Here is a 22,260-nt window from a genome sequence, read left to right on the forward strand (position 1 = left end):
AACCCCGGTACACCTGTGCCAGTGAATCAAACAGGGCAGGACATGGGCACTGGAGCACAAACCTTTCTACTGTGCAATTCTCAGAGCTGCCCCCTGCACAAGCTCAGCTCTTGTGCTCTCCCTGAGATTTCCAGATGCAGTCTAAAAGCCAGCCGAGATCAGGGACCATCCTCAGCAGGCAATTTAGGCGAAGCCAATATGTGCTGGAGGCTGAGTTTAATAGTATGGGCATGGCCAGACTCTGCTTTTTGGCCTGGAGATAAACCTGGTGCAGGTTAGCTGCCTTGCAGGGATGGAACCATCAAGTAGCAACTACTTCTGTGCTGAAAGAGCAGTGAAATTGCACAACCACCACTGGTGCCACTTGTGCTGGCCATGAACCTACCTGAACTGTGCAGTTGCAATATAGCTTCAGGTTTATGATTTTCTTCCATGCCACAGGGACCAAAAGTTATGAACAAGGGGCAAGCCTTTGAAAGATACCTGCTCTGTGGACATCTGCTGGGTAAGTCCTACCAGACTCCACTATGTACAATTTCCCTGAGGGATCCCATCACACAGCATCAGCTTCCAAATGAGCTGTACAGAATGACCATCCAGGGGCACGTCAGCCTGTATAGCTGTTCTTATAGTGCTGGAGAGTGCCAAGCAGATGATACGTGGCACAGAAATCTTGAGCGAGCTGCTGTGGCCAAACGCATTGCACAAATGGAGGTGGCCCAGGGTGGTTTGCATGCAGCTCTACATTTTCCGAGGCGATGCTGCAATATTTTGAAAGGGATGCCTTGGTTCCTCATAGGAGGACAGTAAAGGAGAGGGTTCATTGGACCTCCCTGATGTTCCCCAAAGACGTGGGGACTGTCTAATTGGCCACCAGAAGGCTGCAGAGATCAAATATCTTTCTCGACCCTCCAGAAACAGCACAAAGTCAAGCTCTGCTCCTTCATCTTAATGAACCTAGGTGGCCAACACTGATCCAAGGACTGTTCCAACCTAGAACCTCCTCTTACCTGGTAATGACCAAAACCTTCTCATTATTCAGCCTCTCTTAAAAAGTTCTGTCTTTCTTAAATGGCTGGAGACTTTTTATCTTTCATGTATAGCTGCATTTCATTGTTATAGCCTTAATTGTGCCATTACTCCAGTCTATCAAGAGTCAGTTCTGGAGATTTCGAGTATCAATAAGGGGCAAGAGTTTTTGTTGGCTGCAGGAAGATAGCTGATGGGAAATGCAAACACCCAGAAATTTATCCTAGAAATCATGTAATTCTTCAGGTGAAGGAAAAACAACAGCCTTTAATCAAGAACAGGGAGAAGCTGAATTTTAACTTAACGGTGAAGGAACTTCTGCATTTTTTTGAATTAGAAAAGCTTGAGAACATGCATAGGGTTGTTTTGTATAAATACAGCAAAAAAAAAAAATTCTTTCTGCATTAACAGCTTTAACTTCCATAAGGAAAATCAAATTTATTGCAATGTATTGCGAAGTGTCAAGAAATCTAGGATAAATACCTGGTTAATTAATACATTCATTAAAAGGGGATTTAAAATTTCTGCATGGAAGTTTCTTCCTGTGCAACAATCCTATGTATACTCCAGGGAACCCTTAAGACAACAGACATTATTATAAGGAAAGCGTTCAGTACCTTTACTAGATAATGCTTGGTCTTGAAGAACATTTCTGTGTGTCGGTTCTTAGCCCACTGTGATTGCGGAGGGACAGACCTCTTACTAATGTCTTGGTTTCCTTTCTCTATAGTGACGGGAGTTCCCAGTCCACCCTTGCCATGAAAATCCTTTCCATTCTCTTTGCTCTTCTCTTAGTGGTATGCCGTGGAGCTGCAGGTAAGGTGTAAATGAAGATGAGGGGCTATATAGAAGGAGATACTGGTGTCTTACAGAGGTCTTCCATCCCCTTTGGGAAGTGACCAAGCTGCCTCCTACAAAAGATCTTCACACACATTGTCAAAACTTGCTGGCAGATTACAGATGATATGTGAAATTAGGAGGCAAACACTCCAACCATCAATTCAGCACCTTTGCTGCTCTTTTGAGTAGCAAAGTCCAAGTTGAAAGCACTAGAGACAACCCCAAAATTACCACTCAGTGCCAGAATTTTCCCCATTAAAGCTTGCAGACTCTTACACTTAAATCACCTTGTCTCTGGGTCACCCTACAACAATCATAATCAAATATTCTTAAGCCACACAGGAAAAAATAGTCATCTCATCCCATGCTCTGCAAATATCCTTTGCTTCAGGACCTTGTATTCGGTGTGGGGAGGCAGAAGATTGTGAGTTAAGATTGAAATGCTACTGGTAGGTTCTGCTCGGTGGAGAAGCCTGTGCAGCCATCAGTGGTGGTGTAAGGCTGCACCTGCTGAGGGGATGCAGAGGCATCTGGAACCCAAACCCCACCTTATTGTCCACAAAAAGGGACTATGTTTAAACACCACCCCTGAAAATGGCAGAATTACAGTGCAGGGCACTGTGTGCATGAACAAGTGCCAGTGGAGGCTTGGGGTCGATCTCAGTGGGAACAGGATGGAAAGTGCCCTCGCAGGGGGTAAGGATGGGAAAAGACTGTGATGGATTGCAGAAGACCCGGAATATGGGAGGTGTGTCATATATGCTTGCCTGATATTATTCTTACCTGGGTCTCTGCTTCTGGCAGTTCTCATAGGCAGGACACTAAGCAAAGTGTTCCTTAGGTCTGTTTTATCTCCTTATTTAACACACAGGTACACACAGTGGATGTTTGGGCTGTTTTCAGCAGGACCCATCTTCTGGGTATACAAAAGCAAGGAATTTATCTAGAAGAAAGTGTTTCTGAGAGCTGAAACTGCTGACAATCATCTCTGCAGTGTCCCCCAGAAAGATAGTGTGGGACCAGGAGTGTTTTATTCAGTCTTCCCAGCACTTCTTTACTGCTGCCTGGGTTTTTCTGGGTACTGCTGTGTGTACATGCACCACACCACTCGTGCTGTGAATCCATCACACCAGGGATGCGCTGGATCTACTGTACACACATAATATTCACAGTCCGTTTGCTGCAACAAGCTCTCCAATTTCTTGTTATGCTGGACTTAGTGTGATTGCACGGATGAGCTGTGAATTAACTGGAATTAATTGGTTCATGTGCAATCAGGTGCATCCAGAAGGCATCAGCCTGCCAGGCTACATCTCTATTAATCAACCAAACAGGGCCAGGAAACTTGCTGCTGAATTGCTAGTCTGCTCCCTAGGGTCATTTTGACCCCTGGCAACTAGCATTTTCATGGATAAAGCCTGTTCTGGGAGTAACACAGGCTGTTGGCCATTCCCAAAAGGCAGTTTGAACACGGATATCCAGCCATTCCCAAAAGGCAGTTTGAACATGGATATTCGATTTTAATGGGGAAGAAAGTTTAGCCATGTAGATAAGAGTGATGTGCTTCAGACCCAGAGGGCAATGACTGATGTGTTGTGTTTACTAGCATGGAAGCAGTTGTTTTGCATGCATTTTATAGTTTATCCGCATACGGGGACCATCTATAACTGCTAGACACCAAGACCTGTTTTGAGACGTGGGTGAAATATACAGGGAGGTAAATTAGCCAAATCTATGGAAATCCAGATGCACAGAAATCCTCATCTTTCTGCCCCTAGAAGTGTCAGCTTCCCAGCTGAGCTGGTGCATCTCTCCCTAGTTGTGACCTACAAGACTTTAGGAGCTGGTAAGTGTCCACTTGCTGTTTTCTATTAGGTCTCTGGTGTCCCTGAAATCTGAGTCCCGAAAGGAGTCAGCAGCTTGGAGACACAGTTCTTACATCTGAAGAAGGGGTTAAAGCATTTGCTGCGTTGTTCTGCCCATAACCTCCTCCTCTGAAGGTTGCATTAGGACTCTCATGACTTTGGGCACCCATGTAGCATGGTGTCAGCTCACAGGAATTCAACAAAATGCAAAACCCTGCCAGAAACAGTGTCTCTTGCATTTATTTTTTTTTATTATTATTTTTTATGGTGCAGGCCTTGCAACACCTCCAAGACCTATTATGCGATGTGGATATCGTGGGACTTTCTGCTACTCTGGGACCTGCCCTCGTGGCAATGCTTACTTGGGGGGATGTCGTTTTGGGCATTCTTGCTGTAGATGGTAAGTTTAGGATTTGATTGAGGCAAAGATGACTTTCCAAATTTTCAGTTAAGTCCTGTGTAGCAGGTTTTTCCCCATCAATGTAAGCCTGAAAACACTGAAATATTCTTTCCTTTGTGTAGGCTGTAGTGTGGCTAATTGCAGAGGATCTCCAGGGATCTGGGGATGACAACTTTTTACATCGTTGGATTCAGGGAACTGTTGTACCAGTCATCAAGGATTTGTCATTCTTCTTTCAATAAAAGCAAGATCTGGGGAGGTTGTATGGCTGCCGTGTGTGGTGTTGTCATTCATTTCTCTAGAAGTCTTATTTACCTTCAGAAATTTGAACAAGAATTCTGAAATCAGGTTAAACCTACAGGGAATGTGTAGTTTACCAAAATACTTTCTGCTTTTGGGTTGCTGATTGAATGAATGTTGGCATGTTTTCCACCCATGCCTGCTAGGAATCCTCGGTTGTGACCAAAGCTGGGGTCAGTCACCATTTCCATAGGGAGCACAAAAGTCTTCTCCAGTGTGATGTTTCACAACGACTCTGATCTGAAAACTATGGGTTCCCACCTCCTGGTCCAGAGCTTTTAGATCTGGGAAAAGCATCCTGTTTCATTATAGGAACTAAGAAGAACACCCTAAGCAGAACAGGAGGTGGCAGGTGAGTATTTTAAAATTTGAAGCCTGGTTTTACCTTTGGTTATTTTGTCTGATGTATATTTGGAGTAATCCTGCAAAACTCGTTATCAACAGCAAATCAGGACATACAAGTTAGACCTAGGACATTGCTTGAGAAAGTTAGACAACATGTACAAAAGGCTAATACCCCCGCTACTTCAATCATTTGTCTTGCAAGAGGTTTCTCCTCTCCTACCCTGAACCCTAATAGAAAACACAGAAGGTGCAGGTTTCTCAGTGAGCTCCTGTCTCTGCAGCTGCTCTTGCATGGTCAGGAGCATCCTTGTGCAGACAATCAGCCTTTTGACTAGCACTGGGTGGCTGCGGTCAGTAAATATCCAGGGCAGAGTTCATGCACGTATAGCCAAACTCAGCCTCCAAAGCAGGGCAACCTCAGGCTGTTCCCAACTGTCCTGTGCTTACGCTCTCTCCTGAACCTCCTGAGCTCAGATCAACGGGGCTTAGCACTTGCCAAGGACCTTTCTGAAACATCAGTCTGGATGCAGCTACCCTTGCCCACAAGCAGAGGGAATTTAATAGCAGACATGACCAGGCTAAGCCAGATGCTCCTGGGGCACATCTTTGGGGGTAAGGGGGATACATGCACCTCTGAAATACAGTGGGAACAGACCCCAGATCTCTCATGGTGTGGGTGAAGGGCAGCACTCATGAATGCCCAGCAAAGGTGGGAGCAGTAATAGTGGGATTTTTAAGGGAAACAAGCAACCCCAGTGCCTGCATGCAAAGGACTGACTCAAAGTCCCGAGCTCACCACTTTTCTGCAGAGCAGCTGGCCTCCCTTCAAAGCAGATGTTTCTGCAAATGACTCTGCCACCAGTGAAACCACAGCCTTGTGAAGGGCAGGAAACTGGGCCAACGGCCACCTCACAGGGACTCTCCTGGATGGAGACCTGAGGAAGTTGCTAAGTGGCACCAAACCAGCAATTTACAGTTTATGTCCTAAGAAGTTTTGCACAATCTGCAGTAGGTGAGCATTTCTTTGACAAACTGGAACAGCGCAAGATGTTTTGCTTGAGGACTGAGGACTTTGGAGAGAGAATTCAGCCCTTGCTATTTTAGACCCAGTGCTGGAGGTGATCCAGTGTCTGTAGCCAGCATCATGCAGAATACTGCATCGTCATGCTCACCACCACAAATAGGTGCCCTTGCATTTATTGCTGGGGAATGGCTTCAAGAGACAGCTTAGAGTGAAACACGGGATGAAACCTCACCCTCTAGGATCCATGCTGCGTGTCTCCTCTGTGCTTCTTACCCCAATTCCATATCCCCAGCACTCTGGGTATGTTTGAATTCTTCTCACAGCTCTTCCCAGGAGGTAGAGATGCTGCCAAGGATGGAAGAGAAAATACTAGATGGATAGCATTGGAACTGGTGGAGTGGGACTGTCCATGCCATGGCCAGATGCAAGGGTATGCAGCAGCTTAAGGTCATTTCAGTTACACATCAAACCCTAGGTAGAACAGCTGGTCATGGAAGATCACAGTGCCCAGGGTGCTCTTCAGCCTAGTTGATGGGGTGACCATGTTGCCCAGCTTATTAAATCCAAAGAAGAGCTTTCAAAGACCTTTAAGAACCCTGGTTTTTTTTCTTTTTTTTTTTTTTTTTTTTAAAGACCATATTAAAAGGGCTAAGAATTGTGGCTATTTTCATAAAAGGTCAAGCATTAAAATATTTTGCACCGCTAGGACTCTACTACATCCCCCAATGGTACTGCTGTCACTTTTAGCACTGCTTCTATCTCTCTGCCAGGGTCTGAAAGAGAACATTGTTTCATGGCACACAGGCATGAAGAATAGGAGATCTGCTCACTCCAGTGCCCCAGCGGCCCTCTTTTCCCATGAAGCTTCACTGGAGAAGACAGACCCTCGCAGCACCTCACTGGAGGCACAGCAGTGCTGGCAGCACTGTCTGGGTCTCTCTTTTCCAGAGTATTTTAGTTCCGTCACAGCTGCTCTGCGTGGACTGATATCCCTCACAGATGTGATGGATGTGGACCAGGGTGTGGAGTTATGAGCACAGACAAGTATCCAGGGAGGGCTTGTGTGTGTATGGGGAAGGACCGGTCTCCATGAATAGCTTGGATGCAACTACCCAGGGGTAAGACTGAGATGCCTGGGTGAAATAGAACAAGGTCTAAAAAAAAAAAAAAAAAAAAAAAATAAAGTAGTCAGGATGAGTTTGGTACCATGCTCTGGGTGACATTCTGTTTGTGTTGAGAAAAGAATGTACTTTGAATAAGAAAAAGTTCCACTGAGGATGTTAAAGTAAATAAATGTACCACTAAGGATGTTAAAGTAAAGGAATGTATTCTGAATAATTAGAAAAGATAAGGTGGGCGTTTGAAGGAGATAAGGAGACCATAAGTCAGGAAATCACTGAACAAAGAAAACTGAAAGGTTTATTCCACCTAGATCCCACCTGTGATGAATGGAATGACTGGGTGTCAAAATCAAATGAATATGTATGTAAAGATGTTGTAACCTCTCATGAAAACTGTATAAATCACCTAACTTTCCACTGAAAACTTTGGAGCTAGTTTGTCCGGTGCGAATTGGCTAGCTCCCCAACGTTGCACAAAATAAATACCTTTGCTGCTTAAAGACAAAATTCATCTCTGAGCAGTTACTCTGTGCCGTTTTGCCATCATGGCCCCAGGAACAAGCTGGTTTAGTGCTGGTTTGCATGAGTCCAAAATATTATGTGAGGTGAGCAACTTTCAGTGTCCTTCTTGTAATCACAGTACGTAGAAATAACATTTGCTTAGAAGTGGGCTATGGAATTAGCAGTTTTCTTGTTTTGTGAGGGATTGACAAACAGATGGAAAGACTATACAGAGAAGCCACTGTCATCTGGAGTAGGTTCATCAGCACATAACATTAGATGACAATGTTCCCTGTACAGGCCATGGCAGAGGAACAGGAGTTTTTTAAGTGGGATTTGCCAGGCCTGTTTTGGACATCACCATGAGGATGATGTGACTTGTGCTCTGTCTGCTGTGGAAGAAACAGGTGAAGAGCTCAGCCCAGCTGCTTCATCATTGCAAAAATCTGCATGTGGCCAGTTGAGTCCTGCTCCTGGCATGTATTGACAAGTGCTCTTGTTTCAGCTGTGTCGCCTCCATCCCCTTGCACACAGCAGCAGGAATTGGCAAGCCGCTTTCTTAAGCAGGATAATACCTTGGCAGAGCAACAGCTGGTAGCCGCCTCCTGGACCCTCCACAGCTCCCAACCTTGTGTCAGTTTAGTCCCTGCAAGAGACATCTGTCTCTCAGCAAACTCCCAGTCAACCTGCTGGGTCAGTCCATGGCTCCTCTGCTTCTTGCAAACAGGCAGTGGCTCTCTTCCCCCATTTATGCAGTGGTTGGATCATACCTGGCATCTTCAGGACCCAGCTGCCAACCTCCACTGCTGAAATCCTCAACCCTTGGTAGCTGGGAGGACCATGAGTACTCTTCCAAACACTGGAAGAGGCAACCCAAAACTCAGGCATACAGCATAGTCCCCTCCAGACAGGCAAGGACTGTCACTTGTCCTGGTGGCATGCTGAGCCTACAGCTACAGCCAGAAAAAGGGAAAAGGCCTTGGCCCAGTTGTTTTTTTTTTTATGTCTGATGGGCTGTCCTGGCTTCAGAGCTGCAGTAGGCGATATGCTGGAACCAGCTGCATCTGGTGGTCGGGCTTCTTACAGAGCTTTGTTAAGGCAGCAATTAACTACATCTCTGTACTGTTGCTCTTTAACACATGCTCAGTTTTGGGGTGGTGGAGGAAATAAAAAGCTGTCCTGAGTGCCCTGCTCCTGACCACCACAGCAGAATAGCGTTGGCTGCCAAGCCATCCCCTCAGAGACAGGTCTGCAAATACTTTGTACAATTGCCCTACTAGGGAGAGAAATTGAAGCAGGAACGAGCAATGGAATATGATGAGGCATGGGGATAAAAGATATATTCGTGTAACCACTCAGCAAATATACATTATGCATGAGTTTGTTTTTTAATATATATACACATATCTACATATGCTTGATGAATCTGCAACAAGGCCAAAAAAGTATATGAAGATGGCACCATCAATACTTTGAGAACTAATAAAGGGTTACATACAGCAAACGCTTAACACAACAAAGTCACAACGAAAGCTTGTCATTCATGGGATTGCCAGTTGGACGGAGATGTCATTCCACGTGGCACCTTCCCAGTTATTTTCAATTGAGAGCAATGATTCACTTGGAGGGAGGAATACAGAGCTCCTTTGTGTTACGAAAGCAGATTGCATGCCAAGGTCTAACGAACAGGGTTGCAGCATGTCCCAAGAAGTGTCCAGCAACCCACAGCACCAACTGGCCCTTACGCAAGGTGAGATGACACAAGACCCTGGGCTGGAGACCTGGGAATCCTTTTTGGAGGTGTCAGAAGAGAAAAGCCATGCTTCTCTTTCTCTAGCAGGCAGAGAAAGAAGTAAAGGAGCTTTTGGGCTGGACATTTTGAAGTGTCAGCTATCTGAAAGGACACTTTGCCACGTGGAGAGACCAGCTGACTGGCACCAAACTGCTGCTGCTGCTGCTGCAGGGAGCTGGGAGGCGGCAGGAGGCTCCTACCCCTGGGCTATCAAGCGTGTCCTCCCACTGGTGACTGGTCACATCTCCTCCTGGACAGGCTGTCCCCTCTCCTCCATCTCATCCCTGTGAAGGAGCTACGAGACACGCAGGCAGGGACCCTCCCACTCATCTCTGCCTCCCTTCTTTTCTCCCCAGAGCTGTGACCCTGCCAGCAATTCCCAGCCATGCGGATCCTGCCTCTCCTCTGTGCTCTCTTCTTCCTGATGCTCCAGGGAGCAGCAGGTAAGAAATGGGAGTGGGGGGGTGGCGGATGGGGAGGGGAGGAGGTGACATGGAGGATTTGTTCTTTGTCAATATTTTGTAGGGAGGATTTATCAGCTGAGATGTTAAATCACGTGTAGCTTTCCCTGGTAGCTGTGGCGTGCTCCTGGGGGTCCTGTACACCCTGTATCTTTCAGGAAAGTCTTTTGTGGCAGGTTCTGCAGCTGGGACTGAAGCCAGGACCTTGTAACAAAGCTCTCCCACTCCAGGGGTGAGGTTTTGCCACCATCTCTGTCCCTCCTAGCCCACACCCTTCCAGACAGCAGCCGTTCTGGAGAGGAAGAAGAGGGAGGAAGGCAGATCCTGCTTTCACCCTTGGCATCCTCCCTTATGCCAGGAGGGAGCCAGTAGACATGATGGAGAGCCTCTCCCAGAAGCTGCTGCGGGATGGTAGTGAGTGTTTGTTATCCAAGTGCCATAAACATCACCTTGATTTATTGTGCAGACACCTGCCTGGGCATTTTGTGGCAGGGGACAGTCAGAGGTAGGCTAATGCTGGCCACGCGGGGACCAAAGGCTGCGCTGAGCATCTTGCCAGAGCCGTGCCGAAAGTGTCCTCTTTCTGTGTTCTACAGGGCTGCCCCTCACGCGAGGATCACCCCAGGACTGTGAGCAACGTGGGGGCTTCTGCTCTCACAGGTCATGCCCGCCGGGGATCAGTCGCATTGGCATTTGCTCCGAGCAAGACTTCTGCTGTCGAAGGTATGTTCAGGGGTGCTTGAAGGGCTGAGGTTGCTGCCTGTTGGGGTTAGAGGTGAGGCTGCTGGAGAAAGAGGGGCGAGCATGCAGCCCAAGGGTAAAGGAACATCCCTGAGCCTTCATTGTTGCCCTGGATAGCACAGGCCCTGCCAGATCTTTTCTCCTGCAGCCGATGGTATCCTTGATGGGCTCCTGGGTCGCCAGCACCAAACTCCAAGCATCCCTCTGAGACCAGCCTGTGCACTGGCAGCGTGGTTGGGACGATGCTGCATAGAAACACCAAGCACTGCTGGGAGCAGCGGCAACCCTGGACAGCTGGACTACGGTCCTGTGCAAATCCCTTTACTCCGGTGTCCCCAATACAAGGTGGCGGTTTGCATTTCTGCTGCCAAAGGATGTGTGTGTGTGTCCTCAGAGAGCGATGTGCGGGCATGCGTCTCTTTTCTCTGCATGCAGGGAAGGGCAGAGAAGATGAAGTGAATTCCCAATAGGCACAGACCCACAAATACATCCACCCACTCACTACCCCCCTCTCTTTAATTTTGCCCATAGCCACAGCAGTGTCCCCCCACAGTGTGTGTGTGGGATCAACTGGGACCCCAATACCAGTCTTCTCGCTCAGCAAGGGCATCCTATCCAGTGCCAGGGATGAGGCATTGCTATGAGCCTCCTAACTGCAGTGGTTGCCTACTGGTTGTCCACTGGGTCCCAAGCTGGGTCAGGGGTCCCTGTGGGTCTGTTTCATAGGACATGCTGCTCTGGCAGCCTTGGGTCCATCCCCAGATGTGGGGCCTGGGTGTGTGGCACCAGGGGGGCATTGTGGGGTCCAAGGGTAGCTGGGTGTGTGTGGGAAATCATTGTGCCCCTGAGGAAATAGGGACTGATGTCTGTGCCAGGGGACGACTCAGGATCTTGTGCTCGAGCTGGGGGTCTGTGCTGTTGGGGGGATGTTCAAGACCAGGGGCTGGTCTGGGGAGGTCAGCTAGGAGCCCAGGGACAGGCTGTGGGTCAGCGTTGTGGTCGAGCCTTGGGGCAGATTGATGATGCTCAGCTCAGGGTAGGGCTGTGGGGGTGGTCCCTGCACTGCCATGGGGAAGTCACCATGGGGGCTGGCAGAAGTCATCCCATTGCTGCCAGCCAGGGAGCAGCCTCAGCCTGGGGCACTGGGCACTTCCATAGTGATGGGCCAAGGTCAGGCCAGGAGTAGATCAAAGTCCAGTTCTGGATCAGCAGAACCAATCTCCAGCTCTGGTGGGGTCCAGCACAAGATCCCCAGCTCAAAGCAGCTCCCCAGGGCAGGTGCTGGACCCAACCATGGCCTCCCTGCGGTGTGGGCTGGAAGCCCTCTCCACACCATAATCAGCAGCCCTGGGTTGTGCTGGCTCTGGACTGGTCCTGAACCTGGTGCCAAACCTCTAGGAGTGAGGTTGCTGCCAGCACCCTTATACCTGCAAAGACACTGCCCTGGACATCCAACCCTAATCCTATGGATTGCTGCTCGGGGGGGTGGGGGTGGGGGGGGTGGGGTGGGGTGAAGATAGCCATCACGCATTTCTCTGATAGATGGCACTAGACCCTTTGTCTCTGATGTATCCAACCTCAAGGCCCTTTGCTCTCTCCAGGTTCCAGCTCTCAGAGCTTTGGTCTCTCTGGGCAATGGATCAGCACTCTTGGTACTCTCTCCCATACCCAGTACTCTGGCTTGAAGTTTACTAGAGCACTGCACAATCATGCAGACACACTATAGCCAGATTGTTCACACGAAAACATAGGTAGTAATAAAGTTTACCAGGAATATAGAACAGATTATGGTGATCAGATGTAGGGAATGGCCAGAGAAGCATATTGACCAGCAGCCAGCTTACAACAGGTTGGCCCCTTTCACCCCTTGCTTCTCTCTGTTTCTCATGACCTGTTCCTCCTTGACCCACCTTGACCTTCACCTTTCTGAAGCATCACATGATTCCTATAAATTGACAAATTATCTTGTTCATGTCCATATCTCCAAGGCCTAATAAGTCCTATTCACCTTCATTCCATAGTCTCCCACAGTCTGCATATCTTGACACAGAGACTTTTTTCTATTGAAGCTCATTTGTGTGTTTTGTACCAGGAAAAACAGGTGTAGAAGCAATGAATTCAGATAGAATTAGGTGAGCTGTGATCTTACCTGATCACTTCTCCTGTTCACTGTTGGTTATCTGAGTAGCCATCAGAAAGGTAGACCTAAGCTTGTCCCTTCCTAGTATATCAAAAACAGATCATCTTGGCAAGGATGAAGCTATTCTTGTAATACTACAAGAGCAGCAAATTAAAATATTTTACATAATCCTGCATGTCACACACTGCCTTCTTGCAAAGTAAAACGAGAGGAAAGGAAGAGACAAATATTTTCTCCTTTTCTGGGACTGGTTACACAGATGTCTGCTTTATCCATTCCAGGCAGTTCATGCCAAGCCCGTGTGCCTGCTGTGCAGCGGGGTGTCACAAGAGGTGTTGCATGAGGATAACGGTGCAGATTGCAACAGCCTCAAGAGGTACCTCAGCTTCTCCCATTGCATCAGAGAGGGATGAGGCGCAACCCCATCACCCCCACATGGATGGGTCACCTTCTGATTGGCCAAGGGGAGATGCGCCAGCAGGAATACGCCCATCTCCCACCCACTGGCAGCCGTGTAAAACCAGGGTGTTTTAGGCAAAACAACACTGCTTGGACGCCAGGGCACCTGGGCGTGATTCCTGCTGGCTTTGTTACAGCCTGGACACCACCGGTACCTTCGTCAGGTAGGTGATTGACAGGTCTCTTTCTGGAAAACTGCCCACTCAGCTTCTCTGTTCAAGTCCCTTCACCCCAGGTGCACCTAAATGAGAAACTGCTGGAAGCATCCACGCATAGGATCAGGGCATCAGTGCTGCCCGGGCAAGAGAATAAAAACCTTCACATGAGTCCTAAGAGCCCGGGGCATGTGGCCGATGCAGCTAAAGGTTTCCTTCATTACGGGAGAGGCTGGAAAGATGGCTGGATGCTGGAGGGGGGACTCAGCTCCTCTGTGCTGGGGGAATGGGGACTTTCCTCAGGGCAGTAAGGAGATACTTTCCCAGAGCAGTACGGAGGTTTCCCATCCTTTCAGTTAACTCACAGCGTTGATTAATTTTCCCTCTGTGGCCACCCAGACGCTTCCCTGCCCTCTTGCTCCTCCCTGGGTCGGTGCTGCACAGGGCAGGGGCGGTGAGAGTGGGGCTGGGGAGGGTCTTTGCTGGCAAGTCGAGGAACGGTCTGGAGCTGAGGATGGGCACTCCCAAGCCCAGCTGGGAGGACCTTCCTGAGCCCAGGGGAGCAGAGGCGAACAGGCAGGGTGCTTTGGACTGGTTGAGGTGATGGAGAGCACCGGCCAAGCCTTCGTATGACGTGGCATCTCCAGGCACAAGCATTTCCCTCATTTCTTGACCCTGCTTTGGCTAGTGGCATGGGACTGCATGTGGGCAGAAGCATCTCCTGAGGAGCAAGCCTCCTCTGCTCGGGCATTTGATTATGAAGAGGCAGAAAGGAGAGAGCAAATGCCCTAGCGTTAATCCTGGTCTGCAGACTATGCTGGGAAGTATACCTGGTGTCATCCCTTCATCTTGTCCCTCTGGAAAATTCTGCACAGGGGACACACGCAGGCCCTGCAGATGTTCTGAGGGACTGTAACTTGTAAAAGTCATTTCTCTTTCCTTATGACCTGAGTTTCAGTGGGTGTTGTTGGGAGTAAAATGATGACAACTAGGCGTGAATCCTCCAGCCTGTGTTTTGTGGAGAACATCAGGAAGACCTGTGAAGAAGACAATGAAATAACGTCCAGAATGCCCAGCAGGCTGGTGCTCCCTGAAATGCTCCCAAGATACCCGTGAAGTTGTGATGCAAGGGGGATCATTATTATCTCTTTTTGTTGGAGACTGTGCTTTTTGGCTCAGCGTGTGCCCAGCCTTGTCCCTGTCCTTTCTTTGTGGTCCTGATGTGTCTTCTCTGCAGCCCCGTGAAGACGAGGGACAGGCGTCAGCCATGCGGATCCTGTACCTGCTCTTCCCCTTTGTCCTCCTGTTGGCCCAGGGTGCTGCAGGTGAGAGGGGAAGAGGGGAGGTGGGAGGAGGTGTGAGCCCCTATCAGTGGTGTCTCCCATGTCCGGGGAAGGGACCAGATTTGTCAGAGAGAGATAGAACTGGGTAGATACACACAAGATGGGGAGGGGTTGGCTCTGATGACTTTCCGGGTGGCTGAGGAGCCAGCACGGCGCTTCCTGTGCCTCACACTGGTCCTTCCCTTTGACTTTCCCCACGTGTGCACATGCTGCTGCAGGAGAGGTGATCTCGTGCTGGAGAGGTAAAGATGTTTGGTTTGGTGCTCGGTGCACATGGCAGACATCCAGAGAAAGTGTTTGCCGCTTGGGAATCACACATAGTTTTTGCATTTAACCCATGTTCACTCTTTTTGACCGTTTTTACTCTCCAGGATCTCCCTTGGACATAAACAATGAGAAAGAATGTCATCGTCAAAAAGGTTTCTGCTCATTACTGAATTGCAACTTCCCATATATCATCAGTGGAAAATGTTCAAGGTTTTACTTCTGCTGCAAGAAGTAAGTTTTGGAATGACAGATGGCCCTGTGATTGCAGAGAGAGTTGCTTTGTGTTTAAGTGTCCACGACTTGCTGATGGGTCAGTGCTATACGTGCTCCAAGGCAGAGGCCAGGGAGGGAAAGGAAATCTGCTTAGCCCTGCCTTGAGTGGGGCTGAAGGATCCCAAGGTCAGCCAGCACCTTCTGCTCTCCTTCAGTCCCATGAGGCTCCTTTGGGCTTTGCAGAGGGCTCTTCCAAGGCAGCAGAGTGTGAAGCGTTTGCTGTCCCTCTGCAGCATGGAGGACACGATCCTGGTTTTGCTGCATCTGCAAAGCCCTGGGGCCAGGGCTGCCACCCCTAAGATAACAGGGATCCCAACTGTTTGCCATAAGCACTGAACTTCATGTCTGTTGAGCCTGATTCTCTGGCACCACAGGCCTGCGTGTCATCGCAGGGCAGGTAGGAGGGGTGGGAGGAAAAGTCATTTACAACAGCTCATGTGCTCCTCTGCTTTCTTCATATAGTGTGTGGGGTTGAATACCTGAACCCTGTGAGCAGGATGTGCCCTTTCTTCTGTCTGCTGGAACCATGTCCTGAGATGCTCTCCCCTCCCTGCTGTCCTCTCCCCTCCCTGCCTCTGCTGTCCCCAGGCGGTGTGACAGCAGGAATGGAAGCGCTGCTCCTGCTGAGTGCCCAGGTGCTCGTGGGCCGGAGACATCCCGTGATGGGCCCAGTGCCGTTGGGGCAGAGGCTGCTTTTCCCGGCTGGAATAAAGACGAGCAGTTTGGCATTGCAGTGGGTGTGCCATGTGGCCGTTTCCTTGTGACAGAGAGTGTGCCGTGCCTGCTGGCCCTGGGGGTGGTGGTGGGTTGGGGGCAGGCGAAGTGCCTGGGGTGCTGGGGGTCACCACCATGGCTGTCCCTGGGGATGCTCTTGCCTGGCAGCTGCGTGGGAGCTGGGAGCCAGGGTGTTTGCTGTGGGTGTGATGGAGCTGCTCCGCTCCCTCCTGTGGAGTGGGAGCCCTGTCCTGTTCCTGCCCAACACGGGTGTCCCTTGTCCCTGGCAGCCACAGCTTCTTGTTCAGGGTTGTGCTGGGTGGTGTGTCCCATGTGTGGGTATGGACACAGCTGCACATGTGACCCAACCCAGAGGCCCCAGAATTACCACCTCTGATTTGGAATGGGACCTCCATGTCCATCAAATGCAGTCACTACTCAGCTCCCTCCCTCGTGGCAGCCCCACAGCATCAAGCCCTCTACCAGTCCCACAGCCTCTATCTCTGTAATAATCCTCCTGATGGGGCCTGATCCTGCACACAGCCCCCACAGACATCCTTTCAGGCCATGGAGGGGATGTAGGTCTCCCAGGCTTGCTGCCCAGCTCTTCCTTGAGGTGACTGTTCCAGTGGGTCTCATGGACCACAACCTGGAAATGTCCAGAAGTGTCATCCAGCAGGGAGAAATTAGAGGGTATTCGCCTCTCTGCCTGCCTCAGAAAAACAGATTGCAACACTATTCTCTGTCAACAGCCAGTGACCTCAACATTTCTGCAAGCGCAGGCTTTTGCCCCGTAAAGTTAAATATATGTCTTATTCCATGCACACGTATGTCAGCATGAGTATGTCAGCAACTGATTGACTGATGGTGTTGTGGAAAGTAACCCACCCATGAGTTTAATATAGTGGAGCTAGAGAATAAACAGCTGCAAAAGGAGTAATATCAATGGATAAATGATACTTGCTGTTACCCATGATATGACATGACTTACATGGTAGCAGTGAAGTGGATGCTGATATATGTGTGCATTTGAGCATCAGCTCATAAATGCATGCAGCAATCAGTATGTTATTTCCAAAACATTTGTTGACATTTCAAATATAAGCAGAGATAAACCCTTTCTTATAATTTTGAAAGGTAACAAAGTTTATAATGTTCCTCATGTTAGCAGGCAGTCTCATCTCTGTGCCTGGCAAGAACATGGAGCAGATCCTCCTTAAAACTTTGCTAAAGCACATGGAAAATAAGGAGGTGATTTGTGACAGCCAACACGGTTTCACTAAGGGTGAATGGTGCCAGAGAAATTTGGTGGCCTTCTATGATGACGTTACCACACTGGTGGATAAGAGCAACTGCTGTCATCTACCTGGACTTGTGCAAAGCATTTGACACTGTTCTGCATGACATCCTTGTCTCTAAACTAGAGAGACATGTATTTCATGGATGGACCACACAGTGGATAAGGAATTGGCTGGATGGTCACACTCAAATTATTGCAGCAAAGATTTTATGTCCAAGTGGAGACCAGTGATGAGTGGTGTTCCTCAGGGGCAGTGCTGTTTAGCATCTTTGTTGGTGACATAGACAGTGAGATCAAGTGCACCTCAGCAAATTTGCTGATGACACCAAGCTGTGTGGTGCGATCAATAAGCTGGACAGAAGGGATGCCATCCACAGGGACTGTGACAGGCTTGGAAGGTGGGCCCATGTGAACTTCATGAGGATCAGCAAGGCCAAGTACAAAGACCTGCACATGGGTCGGGGCAATCCCAAGCACATATACAGGCTGGGCAGAGACTGGATTGAGAGCAGTCCTGTGGAGAAAGACTAGGGGTGTTGGTTGGTGAGAAGCTCAACATGACCCGCAATGTGCATTTGCATCCCAGAAAGCAAACCCTACCCTGGGCTGCGTCACCAGCAGCATGACCAGCAAGTTGAGGGAGGTGATTCTCCCCTTCTACTCCCCTGCCGCCCTGCGTCCAGCTCTGGGGCCCCCAACATAAAAAGGACATAGACCTGTTGGACTGAGTCCAGAGAGCCGTTACGATGATCAGAGGGCTGGAGCACCTCTGCTATGATGACAGGGTGAGAGACTTGAGGTTGTTCAGCCTGGAGAAGACAAGCCTCTGTAGATGCCTTAGAGCACCTCCCAGTACCTAAAGGGGCCAACAAGAAAGCTGGAGAAGGACTTTTCACAAGGACATGTAGTGACAGGACAAGGGGGAGTGACTTTAAGCTGAAAGAGGGTAGGTTTAGATTAGATATTAGGGTTCTTCACTGTAAGAGTGGTGAGCACTGGCACAAGTTGCCCAGAGAAGCTGTGGGTGCCCCATCCCTGGCAGTGCTCAAGGCCAGGTTGGACGGGGCTTGGAGCAACCTGGTCTAGTGGAAGGTGTCCCTGCCCATGGCAAATGGTTGCAACTAGATGATCTTTAAGGTCCCTTCCAACCCAAACCACTCTACAGTTCTATGTTCTTGCACATTCCATGCTAACTGATTATTTTGTCAGATTGGAGGAGGAAAGGAGGGAAACCTTATTGAGACTGGCTGCTGTTGTCAAAGTTCTGGCAGTTCACGCCAAGCCACCACAGCCCATGTGCCTGCTGTGCAGTGGGGTGTCACAAGAGGTGTTGCATGAGGATAACGGTGAAATTTGCAACAGCCCCAGGGAGGCATCTCAGCCTCTCCCGTTGCCACAGGGAGGGACAACCTCAAGATGGCAACCACATCTTCCCCATGCAGATGGGTCACTTTCTGATTGGCCAAGGGGAGATGTGGCCATGGGAATAAGCATGTCTCACCCAGCAGCAGTGGTATAAAACCAGAGTGTTTCAGGCAAAGTGGTATTCCCTGACCCCAAGGGCATCTGGGTACAAGTGATCCCTGGCACGTTTGTAGCGGTCTGAAGACCCAGACCTTCCCTTGTCAGGCAAGTAACTATGGGCTGTCTTTCAGGCTGACCACCATTCAATCTCTCTGTTGAAGTTCCATCATAGTGGAACCATCTAAATGGTTGGTTATATCTGTTCACATAATGATGTATCTGAGCTTTCTAGAGAAAAATATAAATTGAAAATACGAATCCTTTCCAATTAGAGCTTGGAATCTGCTGAAACAGGGGAAACCTGGCACAGGAGAGATTGGAAAGTTTCTGTGGTGTTTGAAGAGGGACACCAGGGTCTTCTGTTTGGGATAGTGGGAATTCTATAACTTGGAGGAGCCACTTTCCATTCAGCAGTACAGTTTCCATTCTTTCAGCCTTCAGTTAACTCGAAAGGTTGTGTTTTCCTGATCTTTGGACACTGAGACATTTCTTTCTCTTCTTGTTCCTAACTGGGGACCTGCTGCACAGAATTATTTCATGACTTAGCTTTACTATTGCTCTTGTATTGGCCATTGGCACAAGTATCTCCAAAGTGTGCAAACCTTCTCTACTTTGCCTTTGGTAAGGGGACGCAGAAGCAGGAGAGCACAGACACTAAGTGTAACCCTTATCTAATGAGTACAGTGGAAAGCATACCTATTATTTCCCTTTGATTCTGTTTCCCTATTTATATTTTTACAAACTATATAGTATTTATATTTAGGTCTGTTTTAGAGACAAGTGTGCCACGTGTAAGGCCCAAGGTACTTAAGTTTTCTGACTGCATTCTCTTAATAGCATCAGCTGCCTTTTTACTTAAAACAGCACAGATCACCAGACTGAAGATTTAGTCTGTGTTTGGGAGAAAGCTTAAGGAAGATGACTGAAATATATGTGTTTAGGTACTGCATTGCCTGAAACTTCCTGAACCATTTGCAAGCTATTCAGGAAGCTGCATATGTAGCTGTTGTTCTTGTCAGTAGGCAGCTGACAACACCATCTTCTTTTGTTCAGGATAACACATCTGCAGTTTGGTATAGCACCCTGCCTAGGCTTCAACACTGCCTGGGGTCCCCCAGTGCCCTTGTTGCTTTGGTATCTCCCCTGAAGGTGAAGACCTGTGAGAGGCGTCAGCCATGAATCTCCTGTATGTACTCTTCCCCTTCTTCATCCTGCTGGTCCAGGGTGCTGCAGGTGAGAGGGGGAGATGGGGTGAGGTGTGAACCCCCCTCAGCCGGGTTTTCGATCATGCAGGAAGCGACCATACTTTTTAGGGATGCTTAAAGGAAGAAATGGTTTTGTGGCTTTGCTCCAGCATAAGAAGTTATGCAATGGGACACACCAAAGTATGCTCTCACAGTGCCCCTTCCTCTGAGAACAGAGGGGCTGGTGTGGAGAGAGCCACCCAGGAATAACAGCTTGACTCCTTCTGTGGGTTAGGGAGGGGTTGAGCTCTGGGCTCCACACTGGGCATTTAGCTGCTGCTCTGGAGGGTGAGCTCCCATTGCAATCGCTGAAGTCTCAGCCTATGCAGCCTAATCCCGCTCAGGCAAAAATATGAATGGGAAGTCCATTGTCTTATCACAGATACTTAGCACCTTTGGAGGACCCCTAGATGTGTGTGATTCTGTGATATCAAAGCCCTCTACCCCAGGCTGGCTGAGCTAGCCAAAGCTTTATGGATGAGCCAGTCCTTCTGCAGAGACAGCAGGAGGTTGGAAAATATCCCTTTGTACCAGAAACGGCCAGGGGTACCTGTGCCTCAGGGCTTTAGCTGATAGTCCTTCTCAACAGTTAACTTGCTCTTGAAGGTGCAATTATGGTCATTTTAATACTTGGCCCACAAGGTGGGTTGAAATCCTAGTGGAGTGCCAGCCCTTCTGAATTTACAGAATATTCTCCCAAATTACCTTTTCCTTTCAACTGTTACACTGTACAGATGCATCTCTGGATCCAGGAAATGAAGATCAATGTAAGCAAGAAGGGGGAGTCTGTAGTTTTTTGACCTGCTATCACCCTTATTACATCTTTGGAAGGTGTTCAACATTTATGGTCTGCTGTAAAAAGTAAGTTCTAAAGTCAAACACTCAGGAATTGTCCATCTGCTTGCTTGGCCGAAATAGATACGCTGTTCACTTTGTATCCGTACTGCTGGATAACACCCTCCTGCATCCATGCTGAGAGGCAAAGGCCAGGGGAGGAGAGTTTAAAGTTCATTGGTAAAGCTGCTTGAGCCTGCCCTGTGCCAGGCTGAAGAAGCCCAAATTCAGCCAGCACCTTCCCAGTCCCCCTCAGCCCCGTGAGACCGGACTAGGGACTTTCATGAAGACTTTCCCATGCTGTTGGAAACTGAAGTTTGATCTTTGTGTAGTGTGAGGCACAGGACCATCTCCTTGAGGTTTCTAAAGAGCCTTGGATTCCAGACTGCAATCACTAAGGAAAGCACATGTCTAAGTCATCTGCAATAAGTACTGGGAGGAGGGGTTGCCCAGTAATTTCCTACAGGTCCTTATACTAGAAATGGCAGAGAGGCTGGAGGTAGACAAAGAGGGAACATAAGAAAGAAATACTGGTGACCATATACTGTGCTTTTCTTATGCAGGAAACCGTGATGAATCCCTGGACTTTCTGAGCAGGTTGCCTGCCCCTCTGGCTGCTGGAACCATCTCGTGATGTCCTCTCCCCATCCTGCCTCTGCCATCCCAAGGTGGTGTGACAGCAGGAGTGGAAGTGCTGCTCCTGCTGGGTGCTCATGGGTTGGAGATATCCCATCATGGGCCGGGTGTTGTTTGGGTAGTCTGCTTTTTCCAGCTTGAATAAAGACATGTAGTTTCACAGAATCACAGAATCACTGACTGGTTAAGGCTGGAATGGACCTCTGGAGGTCATCTGGTTCAACCCCCCCTGCTCAAGTTGGCCATCCAGAGCTGGTTGTTGAGGCCTGTGTCCAGATGGTTTTTAAATGGAGACTCCACAATTTACCTGGGAAACCTGTGCCAGTGCTCAGTTCACCCTCACAGTAAAAAAGTATTTCCTAGTGTTCAGAGGGAAAACTCCTGTGTTTCAGTGTGTGCCCGCAGCCTCTGGTCATGGCACTGAGCACCACCAAAAAGAGCCTGGCTCTGTCCTCTTTGCACACTCCCTTCAGGTATTTATATACATTGGTAAGATCCCCCCAGAGTCTTCTCTTCTCCAGAATGAACAGTCCCAGCCTTTTCTCGTAGGACAAGTGCTCCAGTTCCTTCATTATCTTGGTAGTCTTTTGTTGGACTCTTTCCAGTACATCCATGCCTATTTTGGACTGGGGAGCCCAGAACTGGACACAGTCCTCCAGGTGTGACCTCAGGAGCGTTGAGTAGATGGGAAGGATCACCTCCCTCATCCTGCTGGCAATAGTTGATCTAAGGCAGCCCAAGATTCTTTTGGGATAACCTTTGCCACAAAGGCCCATTGCTGGCTTATATTCAGCCTGGTGTCCACCAGGACCCCCAGTTTCTTCCTGCAAAGCTGCTTCTCAGCTGTGTGGCCCCAGCATATACTGGTGCATGGGGCTGTTCCTCCCCAGGTACAGGACACTGCACTTCTCTGTGTTGAACTATCAACAGTTCCTGTCAGCCCATTTTGCTA

General features: G+C 48.9%; 3 protein-coding genes across 3 annotated transcripts; all 3 read left to right on the forward strand.

Moving 5' to 3' along the window:
* The first annotated feature begins 845 nt into the window (after positions 1 to 845).
* LOC129784920 (gallinacin-4-like) lies at positions 846 to 4,138 on the forward strand. The gene is made up of 3 exons (XM_055811076.1): positions 846 to 1,013; positions 1,760 to 1,845; positions 4,008 to 4,138. The coding sequence occupies exons 2-3, from the start codon at positions 1,788 to 1,790 to the stop codon at positions 4,136 to 4,138; spliced, it is 189 nt and encodes a 62-aa protein (XP_055667051.1). The 5' UTR covers positions 846 to 1,013; positions 1,760 to 1,787.
* An 8,910-nt stretch (positions 4,139 to 13,048) lies between these two features.
* LOC129784881 (ostricacin-2-like) lies at positions 13,049 to 15,018 on the forward strand. Its single transcript, XM_055810480.1, has 3 exons — positions 13,049 to 13,182; positions 14,411 to 14,498; positions 14,888 to 15,018. Exons 2-3 carry the CDS (start codon positions 14,441 to 14,443, stop codon positions 15,016 to 15,018), a joined length of 189 nt encoding a protein of 62 aa, XP_055666455.1. The 5' UTR covers positions 13,049 to 13,182; positions 14,411 to 14,440.
* Positions 15,019 to 18,631: 3,613 nt separating this feature from the next.
* Positions 18,632 to 20,703, forward strand: LOC129784949 (ostricacin-2-like). The gene is made up of 2 exons (XM_055811265.1): positions 18,632 to 19,827; positions 20,573 to 20,703. The coding sequence occupies exons 1-2, from the start codon at positions 19,770 to 19,772 to the stop codon at positions 20,701 to 20,703; spliced, it is 189 nt and encodes a 62-aa protein (XP_055667240.1). The 5' UTR covers positions 18,632 to 19,769.
* Positions 20,704 to 22,260: the final 1,557 nt, after the last annotated feature.

This window comes from Falco peregrinus, chromosome 7 (assembly GCF_023634155.1).
Source record: "Falco peregrinus isolate bFalPer1 chromosome 7, bFalPer1.pri, whole genome shotgun sequence".
NCBI classification, from domain to species: Eukaryota; Metazoa; Chordata; class Aves; order Falconiformes; family Falconidae; genus Falco; species Falco peregrinus.